The 25,259-nt window shown below is 46.8% G+C and overlaps 1 protein-coding gene across 1 annotated transcript in view; it reads right to left on the bottom strand.

Annotated features, from left to right (window-relative positions):
• PTDSS2 (phosphatidylserine synthase 2) overlaps positions 1 to 25,259 on the bottom strand; it is a 1,317,303-nt gene that overhangs the window by 370,528 nt on the left and 921,516 nt on the right. The window contains exon 9 of the mRNA XM_069624133.1: positions 24,935 to 25,049. Coding sequence (XP_069480234.1) covers positions 24,935 to 25,049 — 115 coding nt within the window. The remainder of the gene's footprint in view (positions 1 to 24,934; positions 25,050 to 25,259) is intronic.

Raw genomic sequence — 25,259 nt, 5'->3', positions numbered from 1 at the left:
TCTAAAAATAGTTCTCTGTAATCCACACTTCTCCTCACCTAGTAATTTATGCAAATTAAAAGTTGCTTCAGAAAAAGCAGTAATAAGAGCTCCTTCCTGTAGCAGCACTACAGATCCAACATATTTCTGGAGCTTTGTAAATAAAAGCAGGGACACACACCCAGGCATCTGATTCTACTTTATTGTTGAGAATAGTTGAATTCCCTTTCTAAATGGGGGCATGTGCCCAAGTAAAGGTTGCTGTAATACCGCTTAGCTGTAGGGTTGTGTAGTGGCTTGGTTCTTGATGGGAAATACCATGCCGGACTCCTGTTCTATGACAGTACTTATTTTTCCAGTTCCACAGGTAAGTGACTTCAGACCGACCCTTACACAGACTACTGAACATCCACAACCCAGCCAGCTCACACTCTGTCATCCCCAGAACACTCACCCAGTGGTCCACCAACAAGCTACACTAACATTCCACTCACGCATTCCACTCATGCATCCAAACATTGATAGGAGGATCACTTCACCCCTCTCAACGTACACACCCCAAAAATGACAAAATTACTAAAACTTATATGGTAACCACATACCACAAACCACAAACCAAATGCACACCCAGAGAACAAAATGCAGTTTGCTAAACCTACATGGTAACCATACAATGCAAACCAGATGAAAATCCAGACAACAAAAAATGCAGTTGCAGACAAATTACATCCACTGCAATACGCTTGTAAACACACACTTAAAAAAAACATCCATGCCCATCGATCGCAATGTCTGGCCAAAAAAAAGCTTCCGGGAACATAACATGTGGCAAAAAACACCACACACAACAAACTAGAACAGTGCGGTCCACAAACTAAATGGAGCACTTGTGCAAGCACATACCGGCCACATAACAAGACCGGTATAGAAACATTCTTGTCAAATAACCACCATTTTTGTTTTATATTATTTTTTTACAACCACAGTAACCTGCTCATCACCACCACCACTTACCACAGAAACACTAGTCTTTCGAAAACGACTGGCATTTAAACGTTGTTTCTAATCTAAACATTTCTATCTTAATTACTACCTAATACAACCACCACTGCAAGAATTGGATAACCACCACAACCATGAAGAAAAATACATATCTCCTGCCCCAATAATAACGTGAGCTTTTTGATCCCACATGGCAACCGTAACCACAACCATGTACTATAATAACCTGAGCAATATTGCTCCCGCATGGCGGTCACCACAGCCATGCACCATAACAACCGGAGCATATAGAGCCCATAAACATAACCATACACCCTAATGTCACCCTATCCACAGGTTACCTAATACGCATTTACTGTTCTGCAATGTGGTAAACTAGGCCTTTTTCTCCCCTCTCAGGATTCTCCAACTTAGGTGGCCTCTCCCTGGTTCCCATATTGAGCACTGTGAGATCTTTAACCCTGAGAGTCCGTCCTACTGCACTACTGGTTTGCCGCTCGCTATCTTGTCCGCTTGCTCTAGTCTGTCTTCCCTCCCCCCTCCTCTCCCTCCTATTCTATGGTGCTCTCTATCTCTCCTAACTTCTCCATTGACTATCCTGCTCTCCTCACTAAATCTGGTAGGAAAAAGGACATCCTGGTCTCCAACCCAGGCCTCCCTATCGCTGACACCTAAACTAGTGCCTCCTCCAAGGAAACTCTCACCGACATCCTCTATTTCGTGCCTTCTCCTGACCTATGGACCCTTCATATGGTCTCTGTGCTCTCCCCTTTCTCCTCTTCTCCCATTAATGGTGGAACCCGTTGGGATGTCCTCTTGGCCTCTTTCCACTCCTCTAAGGCCATCATTAATGTCTACTCTAATGGGAGCGTCTTGGTCCCAGGCCCTCAGGTCAACCTTCACCTGTTTTGATAGACGCTTCCCGCGCCTCATCAACTTCCTTTCCTCTCCTGCTGTCCCCCCTCTTCTGTCCTCGGATACCTTGCCTTCCCCCTCCCTCCCTGCCCCCTCACCTCTGCAGGGCGTACCTCTGGTCTGTACCCCTCCCAGGAAGTCCTTCAAGGATGGCAACCTTCTCCACATTGCCACTCTTAACTCTCGCTCTGCGGTCAAACATTCCTCTATCTGTCGCCTTCTTGAGGAACTGGACCTTGATGTCCTCGGTTTCACTGAGACATGGTTCACGGCCAGCTCTGTCACCAGCTTTGACACACTCCTACCTGACGGCTACAAGATCCTCTCTGTGCCTAGGCCCAACCGTGCTGGGGGGGAGGGGGCAGTGGGGAGGGGTGGGGTTGTTGCCCTTATCTTCCCTGAGTGGATTCCTGCCACTATCACTCCTACGCAGACCTACTCCTCTTTTGAATGCCTTGTCTGCCGACTCTCTCTCTCTCCCCCTCTCTCTCTCTCCTAGCCACTCCCTTACTGTGGCTACTATCTATCGGCCACCCAGTCAAATTTCGTCCTTCCTCTCCGAGTGGGTGGACCTCTCCTCCTCACTCCTGTCCTCAACCACTCAACTCCTCTGTCTTGGAGGCTTCAACATCCACCTGGATGACTCCTGTCCCCTCTGGACACTTCTGCGACCTCTGTGACTCACTCTCACTCTCACTCTCTATTCTCCTGTCTAGGCCGACTCATTCTGCAGGGCACACTCTTGATGCTCTTATCTCTTCTGACCTTCCCCACTCTGTCCCTCTCTCGACTCCTCTCTCCTGGAGTGATCACTTTCTCCTATCCTCCCACCTCACCTTCCCTACCCCTCACGCAAAGCCACCTTTATCACTTCCACCCTCTTTCTCGGTCATCCGACCCATGAACCGTGTGTCAGTTGAGGCTTTCGCCGCCACCTTCTCACCTCCCTCTCCCGCTGACTCCCACCCTGACACAGCCCTCTCCACTTTCCACTATGCTATAGCCGATACTCTTGATATCCTTGCCCCTGTCATGAGAATCCGCCCGAAGCCCAAAGCCAAATGTAACTCCTGGTATAACTCGGATCTCGTCACCCTAAAACGCAAGTGCAGGGTGGCAGAGAGGAAATGGCGTGCTTCATGTTCAGCCTCTGACAAACTGGCCTGCCGCCTGCTCCAAAGGCAATACCGGCTCTCCGTTTTCACCAAGAAGAGAGCCCTTATCCAAGTCTGCATCTCTGCGGCATCTAACAATTCGGCCAAACTCTAAAATCTGCAAGGAGCTGGCCAACCCTGCTGCAGTCTCTACCTCTCCTGTCCCCTCCCAGGCCCTCTGTATGGCACTGGCCTCTCACTTCAGTTAAAAAACTCAGGACATCCTGGCCTCACTCCTCCTATCACCTCCCTCCCTCTATTCCCTGCTCTTCCTCTGGTCCTTCTGCAGCCACCCCTCCTGCCTCCTTCTCTGCCTTTCCCCTTTTCTCTGCTGACGAGGTTTCCAGACAAGTCCGATCTATGAAAATCGCGTCAAAACAGGTTCACCCCTGTTCCTCCAAAACTATCAAGGACCATATTGACTCCCTGGATCCTGCCCTGGCTGACTTCTGCAATCACTTCTTCGCCTCTGGAGTCTTCTCATCCCCCCCCTTAAGCACTCCGTTGGGCACGCTCTTCTTAACAAACCCTCTTCCGACCCCTCCTGCCCGGCTAACTATCGGCCAATCTCCATCACTCCCTTCCTGGGCAAGCTCCTGGAGAAACTGGCCATCTCCCAGCTTAATCTCCATGCTGAATCTGTTGGTAGTCTTCATGACCATCAGTCCGTGAAGACCTGCTATCAAACCTTGACTCTAACACTCCATGTGTTCTCATTTTGCTCGATCTCTCTTCTGCCTTTGATACTGTCAACCATGCCATCCTGCTCAACCGTCTCCGTGATAACCTGGGTACCACTGGTCAGGCTCTGGCGTGGCTGTCCTCTTTGCTCTCCAATCGACCCTCCCAGGTCCAAATGGGGTCCTTCCTCTCTGACATCTTTTTCTCTACCTGTGGTGTCCCCCAGGGATCTAACCTCTCTCCCTGGCTGTTCAACCAGTATCTGGCACTCCTTGCCCACTGCATCGCCGCTCTCTGCCCCAACTTTCAGTGCTATGCGGATGATACCCAGCTCCTTTTCAGGCTACCTTCGACGACCTCCTCTCCTTCCCTCATCTCCGACTGTCTGTCTGCTATCCAGGAATGGTGTGGTGCCAATGACCTCTGCCTTAATGCCAGTAAGACTGAGATTCTACTCATCGGCACACCCACTCCCTCCTTCCTTCCTTGCAGCTCTCTGGCCGGCCTCTCTTGGCCCTCTTCCTGCTCCTACCTGCATGGCAAAAAACCTCAGGGTCATCTTCGACTCCACACTTTCCTTCTATCCTCACATCTCTAAGAAGTCACACTACCAGCTGGACCTCCTCAGAGGTATTCTTCCTTTCCTCTCCTTCCCCCCAGAAGCTCACCGTCTCCAGAGCCCTAGTTCGCTCTAAGCTGGACTACTGCAACAGTCTCTATCTAAATCTGCCTGCCTCTACTCTCCGCCCTCTGCAACTCATCCAGAACAGGACTGCGAGACTTGTCCTTGGCCTCAAGCTCAGGGACCGTATCTCTCCAGGACTGAAATCTCTACACTGGCTCCCAGAGCTGCGAGGATTAAGTTCAAAACCCTCTGCATTGTCCACAAGGCCTTCTGGGGCCTGGGGCCAAAATACCTTCAACTCTCTCTTCCTAAATATCTTCCTTCTCAAGCTCTTCGCTCATCCGCCTCCAACTCCCTCATTGTGAGCCGCTTCTCCAAGCAAAGAGAGGTAGATCTCTCCGTGGCAGGGGCCTCCCCCTGGAACAGCCTTCCTGCCTCCCTGAAACTTGAGGAGAACCATCTCCGGTTCCGGAAGCACCTCAAAACCTTCCTCTTTGCTTCTGCTTTCTCTCCCCCTCTCCCCTGCTAAATTCCTGATTGAAACTGCACTGAATCTGCAACTGGGCCACTCTCACCGATCGCGGTCCTTGGCCCCGCCACTCTCCCTTTGCACTGCCTCCCTGGCAACCCCTGCACTGCGGGACTGTCTCTGTATCCCTACAGCCCCCCCTTCCCAGCACTTGTCTGCACTTACCTTACCTTGCACTTGCCACCAGCTGACCCTCATTATTTATCTTGTTATTCTACTACCCCTCTACTGCACTTTCCCCTCTCCCTTTCCCCTTGCACTTTTCCCTTCTCCTCTACCCATGCACTTGCGCGATCTGAATGACACCTGGCCTAGTAGGATCATTGTCTGTCTTCCCTTTGTTCCCCCCTCCCTGCCTTGTCACGCCTTGAAACACTTGTGTATAGGCACGTTACAAATGCCATATCATATCAATGTTAAGACTAATATTAGTGCCCACCCGAATATAGAATCTGTCCAGCATTCACAAAATGGCATGTGCCCTCCCCACCCCTATTCACAATCCACCCAGCTTTCATAAATAACAGCAGCCCCTTAACTGGGGTGCTCCACCAATAACTCACTGAACCACCCAAACTAACCATACAAATGATACACACAATACAAATACCAAACAAAGCAGACGAAGTAAGAAAATACATAACCTTGCACCAAAAACACACAAAACGGTTCAAAATATAATTTTGTTGACTTTCCTGTGCCCACATGTCCAAAAATCAATTCTGTGCAAATCCATGTCTCACAGCAATACTTTCGAACATCTCCCGCACCCTCATGTCCAAATTTATGAAAATAAACATGTGCCGCCAATTTTCCAGGAATACACCCACGCACAATTATGTCCCCGTTACATTTGGAACAAGAAAATCCTGTGCACTAAACCGCACCCATTAGTAAATTACACTTTCAGACTTTCATGAATCCCTGAATGAGGCCACAACAAACACAGACTACAATTAAACAGGATTCCAAACCCAACATTATCCCCCTTCAGCCCCTTAGAGAGATATAAAATGCTCCATACTTTACATAAGGCCACAACAAAATACAAACATGTTATAAAACACAGGTCTTAATAATACACCTGACCCATTGTTATTCCTCCTGAACCAGTAATTGCTACGATTTCTTGCAGCAATTCCAACAAGTGTGGGTCAAACTCCCTCCATTGAGCCAAATCCGACCCACTATCTGGCTGAATGGTATGCCTCCTGACTTCAGCCAAACCAAAATGTGGGACCTCGAGACCCCAAACCGTGTCCAATTCTATGATCATCTTTCCTACTTTCTTTCCTCATAGCCGCATCTATCCGGAACCCATTCTTATCTGGAGCATGTCTGCTCCCACACCATAATCCTGCTCACTGCATGCCATGCACCTTTACAGCAGAAACCCTGACCCTAGGCGACTGGGTGATCACCGCTGGTGTGCTGCTATATGGCTCCATACAATGATTATGCTCCCGTCCCCAGCCTGCTCCGCATTGGCAAACAGCCTCATTGTTGGTTCCAACGGCACGATGTGCACCATTCCTTGCCCAAGTTAGTTAGGCTCCTGTTCCTGAGCAACCGAATATAGGCCACAGTGTGGCTTACTCTAAAGACCCTTGGCGCACTCTCCATTTCCCCAAACGGATACGAATGTGCCCCCTGCCCACTTATCATCGCAGGACACTCCAGGGGCCTGTGGAACCTATTTTGCGAAACGCCACTCCAAAACACCTCCCACCCAAAGGGTCTTGCTAGCAAACTCCCACTGCACTGTTCCTAGAAGACCCTCAGGCTGCTAATGTCTGCCACAATACCCTACACTTGGAACGGACGATTCACCCACGCCAACTCCCCAACATGGGCCACTGGACAGAGTTGGCACTACCAGAATTGAATTGGTCCCTCCAGCGCTGGGTGGCCCCTTCCTGCCGTTGTCTTCTGTGGCGGGTCAGAAGGAGGATGAGGACTCTTGCAAGACATTTAAAATATGTTTTTATTAATGAAAAGGAAAATGCCTACCTCTACGGGGTGTTCCACACCTAACAAAGCTAGCGAAGGTGCTTGTCAGTCGTCAGTGAAATGTCTTAAAAGAATATGTCCACTGTCCAAACTAACCCTAACTGACCGGACCATGAGTCTAACAACTAAAGGCAGGACTTTACAACTCTTGCCTTTTGCCTTTAGCTAACTTTCATTAGCTGATTTTTAAATAGTCTTTGACTTCTTTGATCAGTTCATACAGTTCACTCAATATTTCCTTAAGCCTTGGCATCTTCTCAATATGAAGTTTGTCTTTGTATTGATATTTTCTCCCTTGACAATGGTTTACTTTCGCTTAAGACTGCTACAAAACTATATTCTCTCCTTTTCCCAAGGTAAGGTTCCCAAACCTTTAGATTTTCTCCCGTAAAGTTCTTATTATTCTTGTACAGTTCACTCTCTTTTCCTCTGTATTATGTCTTTCTTTGAACATATATTTCAGTTTATCTTTCTCTTCTAAGTTTACTTTATAACATCCTTCTCCTCCTTACCAACGTTCTTTTTACTTGGTCTGTGCCGAGTGTAAATGCCTTTATAGTGAGTCTCATTCATTTTCGCACTGTTATCTCTTTGTGTTGACTGAGACAAGCACAAACACTCTGGTAATGATTCTCCTTCACTTCTCTTATCACCTCATTTTAACTGCGACAAGTAGGAACTTATAATGATTTGCCATCTCCCTCCAAGGTCTCCTGATAATCTCCGGAAATACAGGATTTCTCTTTGCTCGGGTCCGACTCATCTGTTGGGTGTCTTGACCCACGTTTGGACTATTATGCTGCAACATTTGGTGCTGTAGGCTTAGGAAATCCAAGAGGGCAGAAAAGCCCACATGTGCGCCAGAATCCTAGAGAACCGTGCAGTTGTGCGCACACCAAAATGGTCCCCTGACCTGCCCCCTACCAGTGCAAGCATGATGGGCCAGGGGTGCCATGAGTGGAATGTGTGCCAAAGGAAAACAGCAGTGCCTGTTAGCTTAAAAGCGCTTTAAAATCACCTTTGTTTCCCTGAATGCAAGCTAAAAATGCCTATTTTAAACATCACAAGATATTCAAAAATCTCAATGAACACCAGCAGACATTTGGCAGAATGTATTCTTGTGTGCATACAAAACTGGCTGAGCTGTGGATGTCAGCAGCTTAAGTTAAATGGACAGAAAGCCACTAAAATCGAAATTTTTAAAATAAATGAGTGACCTACTTTTGAGTGTAACATAGGTTGCAACTGTTAAATGTCATAGTTTTGAACTTAGAATCAGCATTCTAGCTGCATGTGTAAAAATTGTAAGTTGGATTTGAATGTAGAAAACTGGGAACAAACATGACATTTAGCTGAAGCTTGGCTTAAAGAGATTGAATTCTGCCTGACAACTACCCCCGCCAGGAGTTGAAATGGCTCAATAACTCTTCCCAGGCCTGGGTGCATCCTGCTGCCCCTGCCAAAAGGAGATGACTCCTCTCTGATTGAATTAGGGGAGTGGCACCTGGGGACTACAGGAAACTAAACAAAGCACTGTCCCTGGCTCAGGCAAATGTTATATTGGGGGGGTCGTAAAATGGCTTACTCTTGGGAGAAACTCGGAGGGGCAGTGCCTGTGAGAGCAAGCTGAGCTTGGGGGAAGTGGATAAACCAGAAATTCCACCATGTGCTTTGGAAAACCACACCCCTTTGGGGCCAGAGCATGATTTTAAAAAGATGGATAATTCACAGTGCAGCCTTGTAAAAATTATATAAATAACATCATCATTCTTGTGATTTTTCTGTGCACATTTTAAGAGGTGTTAGGACCCTGTGGTATGTTCTTGGGGATAGTAGCGGGGGAAAAGGTTGTTAATACAAATGTATGCATGTTAAAAATCTGACACTTTATCATCTGAAACCCATATCCCTGGTGCACATTTGTGTAAAACCTGGAAATGTTTAGATGTCGTTATCTGGATAAAAAGGGGAGAATTCTGTCATAAGTGGACACAACATCGTACAAAGACAGGGATCGGATGGTTTGGTGCTAGAGAAAATATGTTAACCGGACCTATAATATTAGAAAAATGGTACATAGATAAATATGTATTTGGGTCAGAAATAGATTTGTGTGCAATTTGACAAGGGGAGGTTCCTCCGACCATAAAACCTACAGCGTCACTCTGACACTCCATTTCCTTCCCCCAATCAAGGGAGGGAGGAAAGCTTGGCCAATGATAAGTGAGAGGGGCAGGCTTAGCTAGGCCCAGGCACACACCCATTTTCAAAACACATAAAAAGGAACATTGAAACCCAGGTAGAGACATACATTCACTTTCCACTTTCTTGCGGGACGCTTTGCCGGGGGGACTCCAGACTTCAAATCCATCAATCTCCAGAGACCAGAGATCCAGAGAGACCAGAGATCCAGAGAGACCAGAGATCCAGAGAGACCAGAGATCCAGAGAGACCAGAGATCCAGAGAGACCAGAGATCCAGAGAGACCAGAGATCCAGAGAGACCAGAGATACAGAGATACCAGAGATACCAGAGATCCAGAGATACCAGAGATCCAGAGATACCAGAGATCCAGAGAGACCAGAGATCCAGATAGACCAGAGATCCAGAGAGACCAGAGATCCAGAGAGACCAGAGAGACCAGAACTGTGCAGTGCTGAGAGCAGAACCAGAGACCGCTGTATCCGGAACCGCTAGCAGAACCGATAACAGAACCAGAGACCCAGAGACCAGATCGCTGTGAAGAACCGCTAGCAGAAGTACAGCCAATCCTGACCCGATCGGTGACGAAGTCGCATTCCTGTCCAAAATCTAGTGCGAGTACCCAGCTAGCACTGTGCCAAAACCAATCTAGTAGTTTAAAATAATCTAATCCAAACTATTTTAGCCTATGAGAACTGCCTCCTAGAATTGTGTCATTCTGTCATCTTTAAAACTGAAAACTGTCATCTATCATTCTGAGCTTTAAAATTTCAAATCTGGAAAACTACCTTTACTAAATCTGCCGTATCTCCGGAACCGTTTGTGCTAGGAGCTAGCTTTAATGGTCATCTTAAAGCTAAGATTCTAACCTTTCCAACGACTTCCTACTCCTTATAGTGCGTCCGTAATTGCGCTCGACGCACGCAACTAAATTTGCAGTGATTTGACATTATGCTTCATTTCAGCCACGTGTAAAAATATTTGTCCTTCCTTTCCTTGCTGAAATTCTTGTGCAACCTGACAATCATTCATAGAGCATTGCTAAAGTGATCCTGAATTAATTTAAGTATCTCTCACTCACCCTGAACCTCCTATAGGGAATTAAAAGCAATTTGAGTATTTTTCACTTCATTGTCACCACATTTAAAAGGATTTTGCCTGGTTTTAAAACTCCTACCTGTTTTCCTCTAAGCTTGCTAGGCGGGGAACTGAATTATATTTGATTGCATTCCTGAGAACGGTGTGCTTTCCTCCCATCTCTTTACCTTGCATAGAGGGGGGGGGGTGAATTGTCAAAGAAAGGTGATTACATTGTCTTTTGTTGAAGTCATATCAAGTTTATTTTCTGTACTGCATTTTCATTCATCATTCCATTGTCCTTGAAGCTATAAAAGCATTCTCAGCTAGTTTATCCTCTCTATATCACTTCTAAGCCATCAAAAAGAGTGTACCACTGTAACATTATCCATTGTTGATCACTATCATCTTCACAATTGTGCTATCAAACATTAATTTATTATAAAGGTGTGATATATATATATATATATATATATAGATATATTGTTTAATTTTCAAATAAACCTTTTAATTTGCAAAACAAACCTACTTCTTGGCTCAGTGGGGTCATGGGGATTCTAAGAGAGGGGTGTTATATAAGGGTTGTCATCCAGAGTAAACGAACTGGACATAAAAATATATCAATAAGGGTTTCCCTCAGCATCCCAGACTAGGCATTGACTTAGCTGTAGTGTTGAATTGAATCCACTTACACATCTTAGCTTGCTCGACTTTGTTTCTTAGTTCGGTTTCTCGTCCTTCATCTCTTAGTTTTCAATGGCTTTCCAGTATTCCATATACCAGGAGGTCACGTTGCTTCATTCACGTCCTGGTCTCAGTGTTGCTGTAGGGACCTCCGGTTCACCACAGTTTCTCTGTGGTCAAGCCACCACTTGTAGTGGCTCTCTTCACTGCTTATCGGACTTCCAGCTCTTCAGTTTCGCTCCCGAGCGGATTCGAGTTTTGCGGGCTTACTGGAGTTCACTGTCTCCGCCCCTTTCAGTTCCGACATAGCCGTGGGCCTTGTCCGGCTTGTCTCCGTCTCTCTCTCGGCTTCCTGCAGGTTCTCATCCTGCTCCTTATTCCTCCTCATTCCAGTTAAATGGTGTTTTCCATTTAAAGGGATAGTTACAGTTTCTCTTTTACAATAACACATCCTTATTATTTCCTCATATAACCCTTGGTAGAATATGTCCAAAGAGGTGATATTGGAGGGATAGTTATGGAGTTTCTCACCGGAACGGAAGACCTTGTCCTCAACAAGGGGTTTCGGGAGGTGCGGGGGGGAGGGGGGGAATGGTCTCTCTCACTTATTGAGGATCTGCTTGCCTCTACCCCTAGGGAGGGTGTTGCAGTGCAGGCTCACCTCCCTAGCCTCACAGGGGGACTTCCCCCTTGAGAAGATGGGACAAATTCCTTATATTCGTCACACCTGTTGAACGTAGTGTCACTTTAGGCACGCAACTTGGACACACCCTTACACAGCTCACTGGACATTTACACCCCAGCAAGCTACCTTTCCATCATCCCCACAACACTGACGGAGTGCTCCACTAATGTTCTAAACTAGCATTTCACTCAAATTCCACTCATGCACCCAAATATTCTAACAGCCAGATCACTACAGGTCGTCTGTCTTATTGCTTAGATTTGGCAGCATAGTTTAGCAATAACACATTATCTAGAACCAACTGTCATATTCTCTATATAAATGTTTTGTTCTGTGATTTACTTGTATTTCATGGAAGCCTAAAATACCAGTATAACAACCTGTAAATAATGTTATTACCGACTGGTTGTGATATCACTTCTGACCTGTAAAAAGAAAATGGCATCAATGCTGCTTTATCATCAGCTATTACACTTCAGTTGTAACATCAAAATGCCTGGTGCTTGAGCCAGTACAGAGCAGAATCCCAGCTGCCATGCAGCACTTAAAGCCATGACAACCTTTAAAAATGATTTTCTACTAAAATCGCTTTGTGACACTTTCCAAACATTAACTGATATTAATTAAGGAACTGTTTATGGAAGAACAAGTTACTTCTTACCTGGTAACGTTCTTTCGATGGGATGTTCCTCCGACGTATTCCTTATCTTTGATAATTCGTCTCCAGCTTGCTGGCCTCGGAAAATGTTTTCTCAGTAGAGGGTGCTGCGCATCGACGTTCGTCGAGTTGGTGTCCCTCGACAGCCACCGTATCTGCGCTGACGTCACCATGCCCATAATTAGACACGCGCAGCGTCCGTTGCTCAGTTCCGTTTTGTAGCATAAAATAAGTCATGCATGAATTGGTTATTGACCTTGAAGGAGCGTAAGCTGCAACCACAAGGGAAGTATTACTGCGGGGATGGATGGGAGGGGCGATAAGGAATGTGTCGGAGGAACATCCCATCGAAAGAACGTTACCAGGTAAGAAGTAACTTGTTCTTCGAAGGGATTGTGTCCTCCGACGTATTCCTTATCTTTGATAGACTGCCATAGCGGTGGTGTGCAAAGGTGGGAGTAAAAACGCCATGTTTCCCTTTAGGAATGAACAGAATGTAATACGGCTTTGCCAAACCTACTCTCTTGACTAGAGGAGGAATCCAGGTTGTAAAATCTTGTGAAGGTATGTGCGGACGACCATGTGGCAGCAGCACATACATCTCGAACCGGAACCCCTCTTTGGAGGGCCGAAGAGGCTGCGATACCACTGGTTGAAAGAGCCCTAAGATTTTGAGGAGGCTCTTTCCTTGCTAGTTTGTAACATTCCAAAATGGCCAAAATAATCCATCTGGAACTGGTCAGTTTTGTTATCGGTAGTCCCAATTTTTGCCCTGAGTAACCTACGAACAGTTGGTCTGCTTGCCTAATCCTAGCAAGTCTGCTGATGTAAAAGCTTAAAGCCCGCCTTGGGTCCAGCCTGTGTAGCCTTTCTTCCTCTTTCCCCGGGTGGGGAGGAGGATAGAATGAAGGTAAGGTAATTTTCTGAGTGATGTAGAATTCAGAAACCACCTTTGGGAGGAAATTAGGCTTCACCTGTAGGACAACTTTGTCTTTATGAAAAATTGTATGAGGGGGTTTACAAGATAGAGCTTGTAATTCGCTCACCCTTCTAGCAGATGTTAGTGCCACTAATAAGACAGTTTTAAGGGCGAGAAATCTTAGCGAACAAGAGTGGAATGGTTAGAAAGGAGTACCCATCAGGAAATTTAAGACTAAATTTAAGTCCCATAAGGGAACTTGGAATGGTCTTGGAGGATAGATATTAGTTAATCCCTTTAGAAATTGAATTACTAAGGGTAATTTGAAATACGATGGCTCCTCTGCAGTGCACTTGAAGATCGATATCGCTGCGAGATAGCCCTTGATAGTGCCAACTTGAAGGCCTGAATTTGCCAAAAAGAGTAGAAAGGATAACACCGTCGGTGTACCACCTGAAAAGGGGTCGATATTCTCTTCTCTACACCAGCTGCAAAATGTGTTCCAACGGCAGCAGTATAAAGACTTTGTTGCTGGTCTTCTGGCCAAAAGCAACACCTCCATGACATCATCAGGGAGGTCCCAATCCTTGTATCTCAACCTTTCAGAAGCCAAGCGTGAAGGTTGAGGGTTCTGATGTCTGGATGGAGAACCTGACCTCCCTTCTGTGAGAGAAGATTCTCCTTGAGTGGAAGGCGAATTGGAGGACAGATGGACATGTCCAGAAGGTCCGGGTACCACGTTCTCCTGGCCCAGTCTGAGGCAATTCGGATCATGGTCCTCTGGAATCTTCTCAACCTCCTGATCATTTGAGGAATGATGGGGACTGGTGGAAACGCGTACAAGAGTGGAAACTCCCAGTCCACTACGAACGTGTCCCCTAGAGCTCCTCTCGGGGGAAATTCCCTTGGACAAAACAGATCGCACTTCCTGTTGGTACTGGTGGCGAACAGATCCACTTGAGGGGTTCCCCAAAGGGCGAAGATCTCCTGAAGGACTTCCTGAGCTAGTTCCCACTCGTGGGAGACTGTGCCCTGCCTGCTCAGAGCGTCCGCCGTAAAGTTCTTCTCTCCAGCTAGGTGAACTGCCGATAGAGAGATTCCTTCTTGAATTGCCCAAAACCATAGCTGCATTGCCTCTCTGCACAGTGGCAGTGATCATACGCCTCCTCTTTTGTTCAGGTAGTGCATGGCCACTGTGTTGTCCGTCATTATCAGGACATTTTTTCCCTGTACTGATGGCAGGAAAGCTTTCAGCGCTATTCTGATCGCTCTCAGCTCCAATAGGTTGATGTGTAGTCTGGACTCCGATGGAGACCAACGACCGCTGATGGTCAAGTCATTGGCATGGGCTCCCCACCCCGTGAGTGAGGCGTCTGTGAGTACTGTTATCTCCGGCCATGGTTGCCACAACAGTTCTCCTTTCAAAATGTTCTCTCGATAAGACCACCATTGAAGGTCTCGGGCTACCTAGTCTGGAATCCGAAGGAGATCTGTCATTTTTCTTGAGAACTGGGACCACTGGGTTCTTAGTGCCCACTGGAGAGATCTCATTCTCAGGCAAGCCTCTGGCACAAGGAAGGTGCAGGATGCCATGAGGCCTAGCAACCTCAAAATGTCAAAGGCTGGGAGATGTTTGGCATTTTGAAACTTGGTGACCATCTGCAGAATATCTTGAGCCCTCACCTCTGGTGGCGAGGCTTTTCCCAGAGAAGTGTCCAGGACCGCTCCGATGAACTGGAGTCTCTGTGATGGTATCATCTGTGACTTCTTTAAATTGAGGGAGAAGCCCAGTTTGTGAAGGAAGTGGCAGACATAATCTAGCTGTATCTCAGCTTGTTCCGAAGATACAGCCCTGATCAGCCAATCGTCCAGGTAGGGGTAGACGTGAATCCCTCCCCTCCTTAGACTAGCCACCACTACCAACATTAACTTGGTGAAGACCTTTGGGGCGGAGGTCAGCCCAAATGGCAGAACTCGAAATTGATAATGAGAGCCGCCAATTGCTAACCTCAGGTATTTCCTGTGTTTGAGATGGATTGGCACATGGAAATAAGCATCCTGGAGGTCCAGAGATACCAGCCAGTTCTGGAGCTGGAGGGCCTAAAGGATATGAGAGAGAGTTACCATCAGCAACTTGTCCTTCCTGAGGAACTTGTTCAATTCTCTTAAGTCCAAGATAGGTCTCAGTCCCCCCGTCTTTCTTCGGTATGAGAACGTAGGGAGGGTGGGGGGAGTACCAGCCCTTGTTCTTCTCCACTACAGATACCCGTTCTATGGCACCTTTCTCTAGCATGTCTACAATTTCCTGCAAGAGGAGCGGATCTGGAAGCTTCAGAGAGCTGTTCCCCGGTGGATGACTGAGGGGAACAACTCTCTGAAGAAAAGGCAGGCAACTGTCTCCAATGCCCAAGCATCTGACGTAATAGCCTGCCATTCCGTCAGATTTTGAGTTAACCTGCCCCGTACTGGTGTCTTGTGAGGAGAGTCCTGAGAGTGGTTTGGAGGCAGCTGATGCAGATGCCGAGGGTAAAGAGGCACCTGCTGTGGCTTTTGTATTTTTAACCCGTCCACCTCGGGTGAATTTTTTCTGACCCCTTTGAACCAGCTGTCCTCTGCCTTTTCCGAATGTGGAATAGAAGGACTTACCTCTCCAAGAGGTTCCTGAGGGGCGATGTGGTGTCTGACGGATTGCAGCTCCCAGGGATTTTGCTATTGCCTTTGATGTTTGAAGCTTTTTTTAAACTGTCATCCGCCTTCTTACCCAACAAAGAAGAGCCGTCAAAGGGCATATTCAAGAGTCTGCTTTGCACATCTGGAGCAAAACCCGACTTCACAACCAAGCAAATCTCCTGGTTGTTGTACTTGCTGCCATGGCCCTGCTGATGCGGTCAGCAGAATCAATGCCAGTTTGAAGGGATTCGCATATAGCGTCTTTACCATCCTTAATGATGTTTAGAAACGCTTCCCTTTCTTCTACCTCCGGGAGGCAGTCAGCCGCTGATGAAGCACACTCCCTAAGTGTGTGGCTGAACCTTGAGAGCATACAAGTAGCATTGATGGATTTCAACGCCATGCTACATGCAGAAAAGACTTTTTTGGCCATAGAGTCATATCTCTTGTCATCCCTGTCCTGTGGAACAGTAGGGTAAGCTGATTTACTACCTGATGAAGTTGCTGCCTGAACACCAAGACTCTCCAGAGTTGGGTGTCTGGATAAATATTCAGGGTCAGCAGTAGACACCCTATACTTGGCTGATAATTTTTTGTTAACCGCCGGGATAACCTCAGGGGATTCCCAGTTTGCCAATATTTTCCTTTGTAATGCCGCATTTAATGGCACCACAGGATCCTCCTGTGGACCTTAAACCAAAATGTCTGTGAGGTCGTCTTGCTGAAAAGCAGGTGAGGGTGTAGACCACCCCATAAACTCTATTATCCTTGCATTCAAGGTTCTATAAGGGGTTTCGGCATGTTCCCCTGGGTCTGGTTTGGTAAATTCCACTTCTTGGAAGTGTCCAACCCACTTGCTTCCTGTAAGGATTCTTGGAGGTCCTTAAACCTACCTTCCTCAGAGGTAAATTCCTCTGGTACAGGAGTTGCAGATCCCTGCAACTCAAAAGGTCTCTCCTGATCCGAATTCGCCCCTTCTTCATAAATAGATGCTAGGGCTCTGGAATGATCAGATCTTGGAAATGGTATAAAACCCATTTCCAGAGCAGAAGGGGCCAAATTCGTCATAATTGGCTGAGAAAACGTCGACGTCATCGACGCAGACGTTAAAGGCTTCGAAGCCATCGAGAATGTTGGTAGAGGCCTCGAGGAACTCAAGAGTACCGTAATTCTACTCGAGGTTGTCGACGACATTCTCGTGATCGAGGCTCTGGGTATGGCCACTGGCTGTGAGGTGGCCGTGGGTTTGTCCTTTCTCGGCGTCGGTGTCGAAGACGACGTTGAATTGACTGACCTGTGCATCGAAGAACCCTTCGATAATGGCGTCGAAGACGCAGACCTATGCGTCAAAGGGATTTTCGACGACGGCGTCGAAGACGCGACCTTGCCTTTACTCGAGGGTTTGTGACGCTCTCGAGTAGCTTCTTTCGCCGGGTGCTGCGATTTGCAGCGTTTTGATTTTTCGGGTCTTTCTCCCAGGATATCACCCTCAGCAGTCTTCGAGGGGGTCGAGGCCGCTTTCTCGAAGACGCTAAGCATCTTTTTCCTAAATTCCTCCCACTCAGCCTGAAAGTTATGTTTTGTGGGGCAGGAGACCCTTTTCGGGGACACGGAAGAAGACGACCAGGAAGGGGATCTTCGACTTCTCTTTTTTGAATACTTAGATCTCGAAGAGTAATGGGAACTGCTTCGAGACCTAGAACGAGAATGTCTTTTGTGATGGCGAGGAGACGAATGTCTCGACTCCGCCGAGGAAACTTTCGAAGAAGTTTTAACTGCCTTACCTCTTTCGAGCTTCCCCTTACGCTCCTTCAAGGGTTTCGCCGTCATGGACATGCAGTCCTCGCACTCCGAAAAATGGTGCTCGACTCCCAGGCACCACAAACAGATCCTGTGAGGATCCGTCAACGACATTTTCTTTCCACAGTCTCGACATTTTTTGAAGCCGGACCGTGGAGTCGTCGGTTCGGATGAGGAAGCCATCAAGTATGAGTCGGTATTCTCAAGGAATAATGAAGTATATTTGACTGAAGAACTGAGCAACGATATTCCGAGGCACCACGAATCGCGGAAAAACGGAACTGAGCAACTGACGCTCCGCGTGGCTATTTATGAGCATGGTGATGCCGGCGCCGATACGGTGGCTGTCGAGGGACACCAACTCGACTGACGTCGATGCGCAGTGCCCTCTACTGAGAAAAAAATCCCGAGGCCAGCAAGCTGGAGTTGAATTATCAAAGATAAGGAGTACGTCGGAGGACACAATCGCTTCAAAGAACAAGTTACTTGCCAACTGGTAACGTTCTTTCGATTGGATGTTCCTCCAACGTATTCCTCATCTTAGATGTATTCCATTCAGCTTTAGCTGCTTCGGAAAAGAATTTCGGCAGAGGGCGCTGTGCGTCCATGTTGTCGGGGTACATGGTCCCTCGAAGGCCTCCGTCGAGGGTGACGTCATCGGGTATACAAGTAGCACGCGCGGCGCCCGTTGGCCTCAGTTCTGTTCCCCCCCCCCCCCCTCACTCTTGTTCTACTGTCTAGATTGTGCCGGTAGTCCGGTATCAGCCTTGTGAGAATTGAAGTGGCAATAACCTGGAAAAATCTACAGAGGGGTAGGCTGGGAGGGTGATTATGATTACATTGGAGGAACATCCAACCGAAAGAATGTTACCAGTTGGTAAGTAACTTGTTCTTTGAGTGGATTGTGTCCTCCAACGTATTCCTCATCTTAGATGGACTCCCAACGCAGTATTGACAATTCTCTGGAGGAGGGAGTAGATTTTTTGATACCCTTAAATGGCTGAATATAGTACTGCTTTACCAAAATTCAGCTCCTTAGACTGGGAAGCATCCAGACTATAGAATTTTGAAAAGGTATGCAGCGAAGACCAAGTTGCTGCTTGACAAATGGATTTATGGGGACACCTCTTTGAAGGGCTGTCGAAGAGGCGATGCCTCTGGTGAAATGGGCCCTTAAGCCTTCTGGTGGGTCTTTCTCTGCTAATCTGTAGCATTCTGAAATGCACAGCACAATCCAACGTTATATGGTTTGTTTTGACACCGATTGACCCAATTTCCTTCCGGTGTAGACAATGAAAAGTTGATTATCCACTCTAAGCTTGGAAGGCCTAGAAATGTAAAAGCTTAGAGCTCGTCTCGAGTCCAACCTGTGCAATCTTTCCTCCTCCTTACTAGGATGATGTGGAGGGTAGAATGTGGGTAGAAACATTTTCTGATTTAAATGAAAATCGGATACAACTTTAGGTAAAAATGAGTGCTTAACCCTTAATACCACTCTGTCCCTATAGTATAGGGTGGCCCAGCAGAACTGCCTGCAATTCCCTAACACTTCTTGCAGATGTTAAGGCAACTAGGAAAGGAGTTTTCCATGTCAGTAATCTTAATGGACAAGTGTGCAAGGGTTCAAAAGGGGCACACATTAAGAATTTTAGAACCAGATTAAAATCCCAAATTGGTACTTGGAAAGGACAAGGAGGAAACACATTGGTGAGTCCTTTTAAGAATTGTACTACTAAAAGAATTTTGAAATAGAAGCATTCTTCCGGCGAGCACTTGAAGATGGAAAGCGCTGCAAAAGAACCTTTAACGGTCCAACATTTAGACCTCTATGTGATAGGGACAAGAGGAAGGACACTACTTCCGCAAAAGAACATAGAAAAAGGATCAACATTCTTTCCTCTGCACCAGTTGCAAAACTTTTTCCAATGGCAACGGTATAGAGACTTTGTTGCCGGCCTTCTTGCTAAAAACAACACCGCCATAACGTCATCTGGAAGGTTCCAATCCTTGTATCTCAGCCTTTCAGATACCAAGTGTGAAGGTTGAGCGTTTTGACCTCTGAATGGAGAACCTGACCCTCCATTTGAGAGAGAAGGTTCTCTCTCTGAGGAAGACGTACTGGGTGACAGATGGACATGTCTAGAAGGTCAGGGTACCACGTTCTCCTGGCCCAATCCGGGGCAATTAGGATCATCCAGCTCCTGAAGCGTCTCAGTCTCCTGATGACCTGAGGAATGACGGGAATCGGAGGGAACGCATACAATAGTGGGAAATTCCACTCCACCACGAACGCGTCCCCCAGGGCTCCTCTCGGGGGAAATTCCCTTGAGCAATACCTTTTGCACTTCCGGTTGTTTCCGGTCACAAATAGGTCCACTTGAGGGGTTCCCCCAAAGGGCGAAGATCTCTTGAATGACTTCCTGAGCCGGTTCACACTCGTGGGACACTGTGCGCTGCCTGCTCAGAGCGTCTGCCGTCATATTCTCCTCCCCGGCTAGATGAACTGCCGTTAAGGAGATTCCTTCTTGAATTGCCCAATATCAAAGCTGCACTGCCTCTCTGCACAGAGGTAGTGACCCTACACCTCCTCTTGTTTGGATAATGCATGGCCACTGTGTTGTCTGTCATTATCAGGACATTTCTTTCCCCTGACAGATGGCAGAAAAGCCTTCAGCGCTAGTCTGATTGCTCTCAGCTCTAAAAGGTTGATGTGTAGTTTGGACTACGATGGAGATGAACGACCGCGGATTGTCAGATCGTTGGCATGAGCTCCCCACCCCATGAGTGAGGCGTCCGTCACTACTGTAATCTCCGGCCATGGTTGCCAAAACTGTTCTCCTTTTAGGATATTCTCTGTGTAAGTCCACCACCTTGTTCGGAATCTGAAGAAAATCCGTCATTTGACCTGAGAACTGAGAACATTGAGTCTTTAGAGCCCATTGAAGGGATTTCATCCTCAGGAGTGCCTCTGGCACAAGGAAGATGCAGGATGACATGAGGCCGAGCAACCTTAAGAAGTCTTAGGCCTGGAGATTTTGGGCATTTTGGAATTTGGAAACCACCTGAAGAATGTCTTGAGCCCTTGACTTGGGAGGCGAGCTCTTTCCCAAGGATGTGTCCAATACAGCCTCTATGTACTGGAACTGTTGGGAAGGTGTCATTTGTGACTTCTTGAAATTGAGGGAGAAGCCCAGTCTGTGGAGGAAGTGGCAGGTGACTTTCTGATGATCCAGTGCTTGTTCGGCAGAACGTGCCCTGATCAACCAATCGTCCAAGTAGGGGTAGACGTGAATCCCCCCTCTCCTGAGGTGCGCTGCCACCACCATCAACTTGGTGATGACCCTCAGGCGCAGGTCAATCTGAATGACTGGACTCGAAACTGATGGTGTGAGTCGCCAACTACGAACCTCAGGTATTTTCTGTGCTGGAGATGAATTGATACATGAAAATAAGCATCCTGGTGGTCCAATGAAACCAACCGACCCTGAGGTTGAAGGGCCTGAAGGATCTGAGAAAGAGTGACCATCTTGAACTTGTCCTTCCTGAGGAACTTGTTCAAGTTTCTTAAGTCCAAGATGGGTGTCAGTCCTCCGTCCTTTATGGGAATCAAAAAACATGGGGAGTACCATCCCTTGTTCCTCTCCGCTACAGGTACTGGCTCTATAGCACCTTTCTCCAGCAGGGTTAGAGCTTCCTGCTGTAGGAGCGAGTCTGAAAACTTAAGTGTGTCTCCCTGGCGGATTGTTTTGAGGTTGCTTTAGAAAAGGAAGGCAGTAAGCTTGGGCTATTATTTCTAGAGCCCAAACATCTGAAGTAATGGCTCGCCATTCTTGCAGATGCTGTGACAGCCTGCCTCCCACAGGTGTCTTGTGATGCAAGTCCTCAAAGTGGTTTTGTGGCGGTTGCTGTGGCCGCTGATGGCAGAGAGGCTGGAGCTGGCTTTGCACGTTTTCCTTGTCCACCACGAGTGGCCTTTCTCTGGCCCCTTTGACTGGCCATTCCTCTCGCCTTTCCATACGAGGAGTAATAACGATAGGATCGTCCCCTCGAAGATTGTCCTGGTGCACGAAAAGGCTGAGGTTGCCTAATAGCAGCTCCTAGGTCTGCAACCTCTCAAGGCTCTCGTCAGCCTTGCTGCCAAAAAGGTGAGACCCGTCAAAGGGCATGGTCAGAAGGCAGTTCTGTACGTCTGGTGCGAAACCCGACTTCCGTAACCATGCAAAATCTGCATATTACCCTGCTCGTACCCATGGACCTGCTCACACTATCTGCAGTGTCCAATCCAGATTGAAGGGATTCCTGCATGGCCTCCTTTCCATCTCTAACAATGGCTAGGAATCCTTCCCTTTCATCCCCTTCTGGTATGTGCTCCGCTGTCATTGCAATGCACTCCCACAGAGTGTACGAAAACTTTGCCAAGGCACATGTAGAGTTGGCTGATTTTAACGCCATACTCCCAGCTGAAAATACCTTGCGTGCCCAGCCATCCACACGCTTATCGTACCTGTACAGAGGGATAGAGGGGTACGTCATTTTATTTGAAGCTGTGGCTGCCTGGACCACCAGACTCTCAGGAGTGGGATGCTTAGACAGATAGCCGGGGTCGCAACTAGCAGGGCGGTATTTTGCAGTAAGGGATTTATTCACTGGAGGAATAGAATCCGGAGTCTCCCAATTTTTGGCCACCCTATTTTGCAAGGCTACATGGAAGGGTAGGATTGCATCTTCGGTGGGACCATGGTCTAATATATCGGTCAAATCATCCTGGATGAATATGGTTGGTGGTCTAGCCCATCCTAAATAATCGACCACTTTTGTCGTCAGTTGACGGTATGAAGGACTGGCATGCTCTCCTGGTTCTGGCCTGCCAAAATCTGTTTCAGGAGATGTATCAATGCCACTTGCATTATGTAAGGATTCCACCAGGTCCCTCATCCTGCTTTCTTCAGAAATCAGGCATTCTGGGACATTTGGTGTACCATATTCCAGTCCAAAAGATACATTCTCCTCATCAGATCTCTCCAGTTTCTCAAAAATTGAGGTCAGGGACTTGAAAAATTCCTTCGTAGGAAGAGGTTTAAAAACCTCTTCTGAGAGAGGCGGAGGAGGTGTGTTAGTGGACCCTGAGGGCATTACAGGCTTTGCAGCCTTCTCTTTTCCTTTTTCTGGTTGAGTTGGCTGAACTGGCGCCTTTGGAACCTTTGGCACAAGGGCTTTGGGGTCGACGTCGACAAAGGCTTCGATGGCGCCGACAGAATAGTGGTTGTCGACAGTCGGCTTCGGGTTTCGGATGGCATCGGTGATCTCGAGCTGTCGACTCGTCCGGTCTTTCTCGCTCTCCGTTCTGGAAGGTTCTCGATCCTTCCTTCGATCACCCGTGCTCGAGGGCGCGCGAATGTCAGAGCGATGACTATCCTGGCCGGCTTCCGAAGAAGGCACGGACCGAGGCTTCACTTTTTCGAACACCTCCATCATTTGAACTCTGAATGCTTCCCACACTTCGGAAGAAGAATGTTTTGTGGGGCATTTCATTCTTTTTGGGGATTCTTCCGAGGATGAGGTGGAAGGGCACATGCTGCGTCTTTTCTTCAATTTTTTCGTCAAAGACGAGCAATGGGAATCGCTTCGGGACCTGGACCGATGCCTTTTGCGTCGATGAGACTTCTCACGGGACCTCGACTCGACGCTAGAGGCTTTTCCGGTCGGATTTACGACCTACCTGTAATTTTTCCTTCCTCTCTCGCAAGGCCTTCCCCGTCATCGCCTGACACTTTGTACAGGCCTCCCTGTCGTGGCCTTCCCCGAGACATCACAGACATTCTCGGTGCGGGTCCGTGATAGACATTTTCGAACCGCAAGATTTAAACTTTTTGAAACCTGATCGCTGGCCGTAGTCGGCGTCGATGACGAGGACATATCGATATATATATGTAATATTCACTGCGTCACAGAAATCTAGGCGCGCCGAATCTCCGAAGCAACATGTACCGTGGAAAAACGGAACCGAGGCCAACAAGTGCCGTGGGTGCTACTTGTATACCCGATGATGTCACACTCGACGGAGGCTTTCGAAGGACAATCGACTCGACGACATTGACTCACAGTGCCCTCTGCCGAATTTTTTTTCCAAAGCAGCCAAAGCTGGATGGAATACATCTAAGATGAAGAATACATTGGAGGACACAATTCACTCGAATGTCTATTGTGCATTTTGTACATTGCTGGCGTTTAACACGAAAGCAAGAATCTGCATGCAATTGATTTCTTTAAAGTACAAACAGATGTTCTTTTAGAGGCATTTTAAAATCTGCTTTTTTCTGCAACACAATAGAAGCTGTGTCTTTTTTTATGCAAACATTCTACATTGATTATATATATCAGAAACGGGATGATCTTTTACAATATATCAAGCACAAGGCCAGGTGTTAAAAAGTAATGACAATGTATGGCCATGCAGGGTTCGAAATTTCTAAGAGCCATTTAGCTCCTGCTTCAAAGCATTGAGAGCCTGGTAAGCTTGAAACTCACAGCTACCAGAAGCTACTTTTGGCTCCCAGGGCAACCAACACCTTAAAAACATACATATGTGACATTCATTTTGAGTATTTGAGAATGTTAAATAGGAATTAGGGCACCTCTAGTACACATTGAAACAATATGGCTCCTGCATAATGGGCAAAATGTTTTAAGTTTGCCTCTCATGCAGAAGTTAGAATTGCAGTACAGTGTACTTACTCCTGAACCCCCAGTAGTAGCTCCTGCCTATTGGGTGATGCTCAACACCCAGTAGCTGGGTTTAGAACCTGCATATTGAATCCTTATTACAAACTGTGCCATGTATTTATTGTCTTATAAAGGAACTCAGCCTCCGGCCTCGTTGCTCTATTTGGTCACGCAACTCCTCGAAAGACTTGCAATATCCTTATAACATCTGTTAGGGAATACTTTAACTCATAAAATGCATTGTATAGATCACCAAGAAATATTTCATTATCGCAGTGCTTTGATACCTTGCCGAGTCTGCTCCATGCTCTAGAAATCTTCAGAAATAAATACAATGTATAGAGAATCATGTGACAATGATTTAACATTGAGCTTCAGATAGATGCAATTTGTATCTTTAATGTATGGAAGCCCAGGGAAAATAAGACAATATGATAGAACTATGAACAATGATCTTCCGAAACAAAAAAAGATCTAAGGCCTAAACATGCTGCAGTGCTATTCATATAACTAAAGCCTGGAGAAAAACAATAGTTCAACTGACCAAACCATTCCTGGAGGACTTTTAAAAGGGCATTTTATGTAACCAAATTCGAAATGTAATTTAGTAAAGCTTCTTACTACACAAATGATGCCACAGACCGCTAACCATCTGCGAAGGTTCGAAGCAGGTTTCCATTCAAATTTAACCCAACTGTATGGTGTAAACTGGAAGGCAATTCTCTTCATTTTCCCTCTGCAAATAAAATGCATCATTAAAGACACTAACATATGTTTAAATATACTTACTAACAGCAAGCTGTCATCACAAATAAGTTTATGAGTATTACTTTTGTTTATGAAACTTCAATATGCACAAACACTGGAAAGCTGAGATAAACTGAAGAGGTCTCATAGGTAAAAGCTAGCTAGAGCCGATAGTCTTTACAACACAATATTCTTCAGT

This window comes from Ambystoma mexicanum, chromosome 11, assembly GCF_040938575.1.
Source record: "Ambystoma mexicanum isolate Mex_15411 chromosome 11, UKY_AmexF1_1, whole genome shotgun sequence".
In the NCBI taxonomy this organism is placed as follows: Eukaryota; Metazoa; Chordata; class Amphibia; order Caudata; family Ambystomatidae; genus Ambystoma; species Ambystoma mexicanum.
The sequence above is the reverse complement of the archived record's forward strand: the minus strand, read 5'-3'. Positions and strand labels throughout refer to the sequence as shown.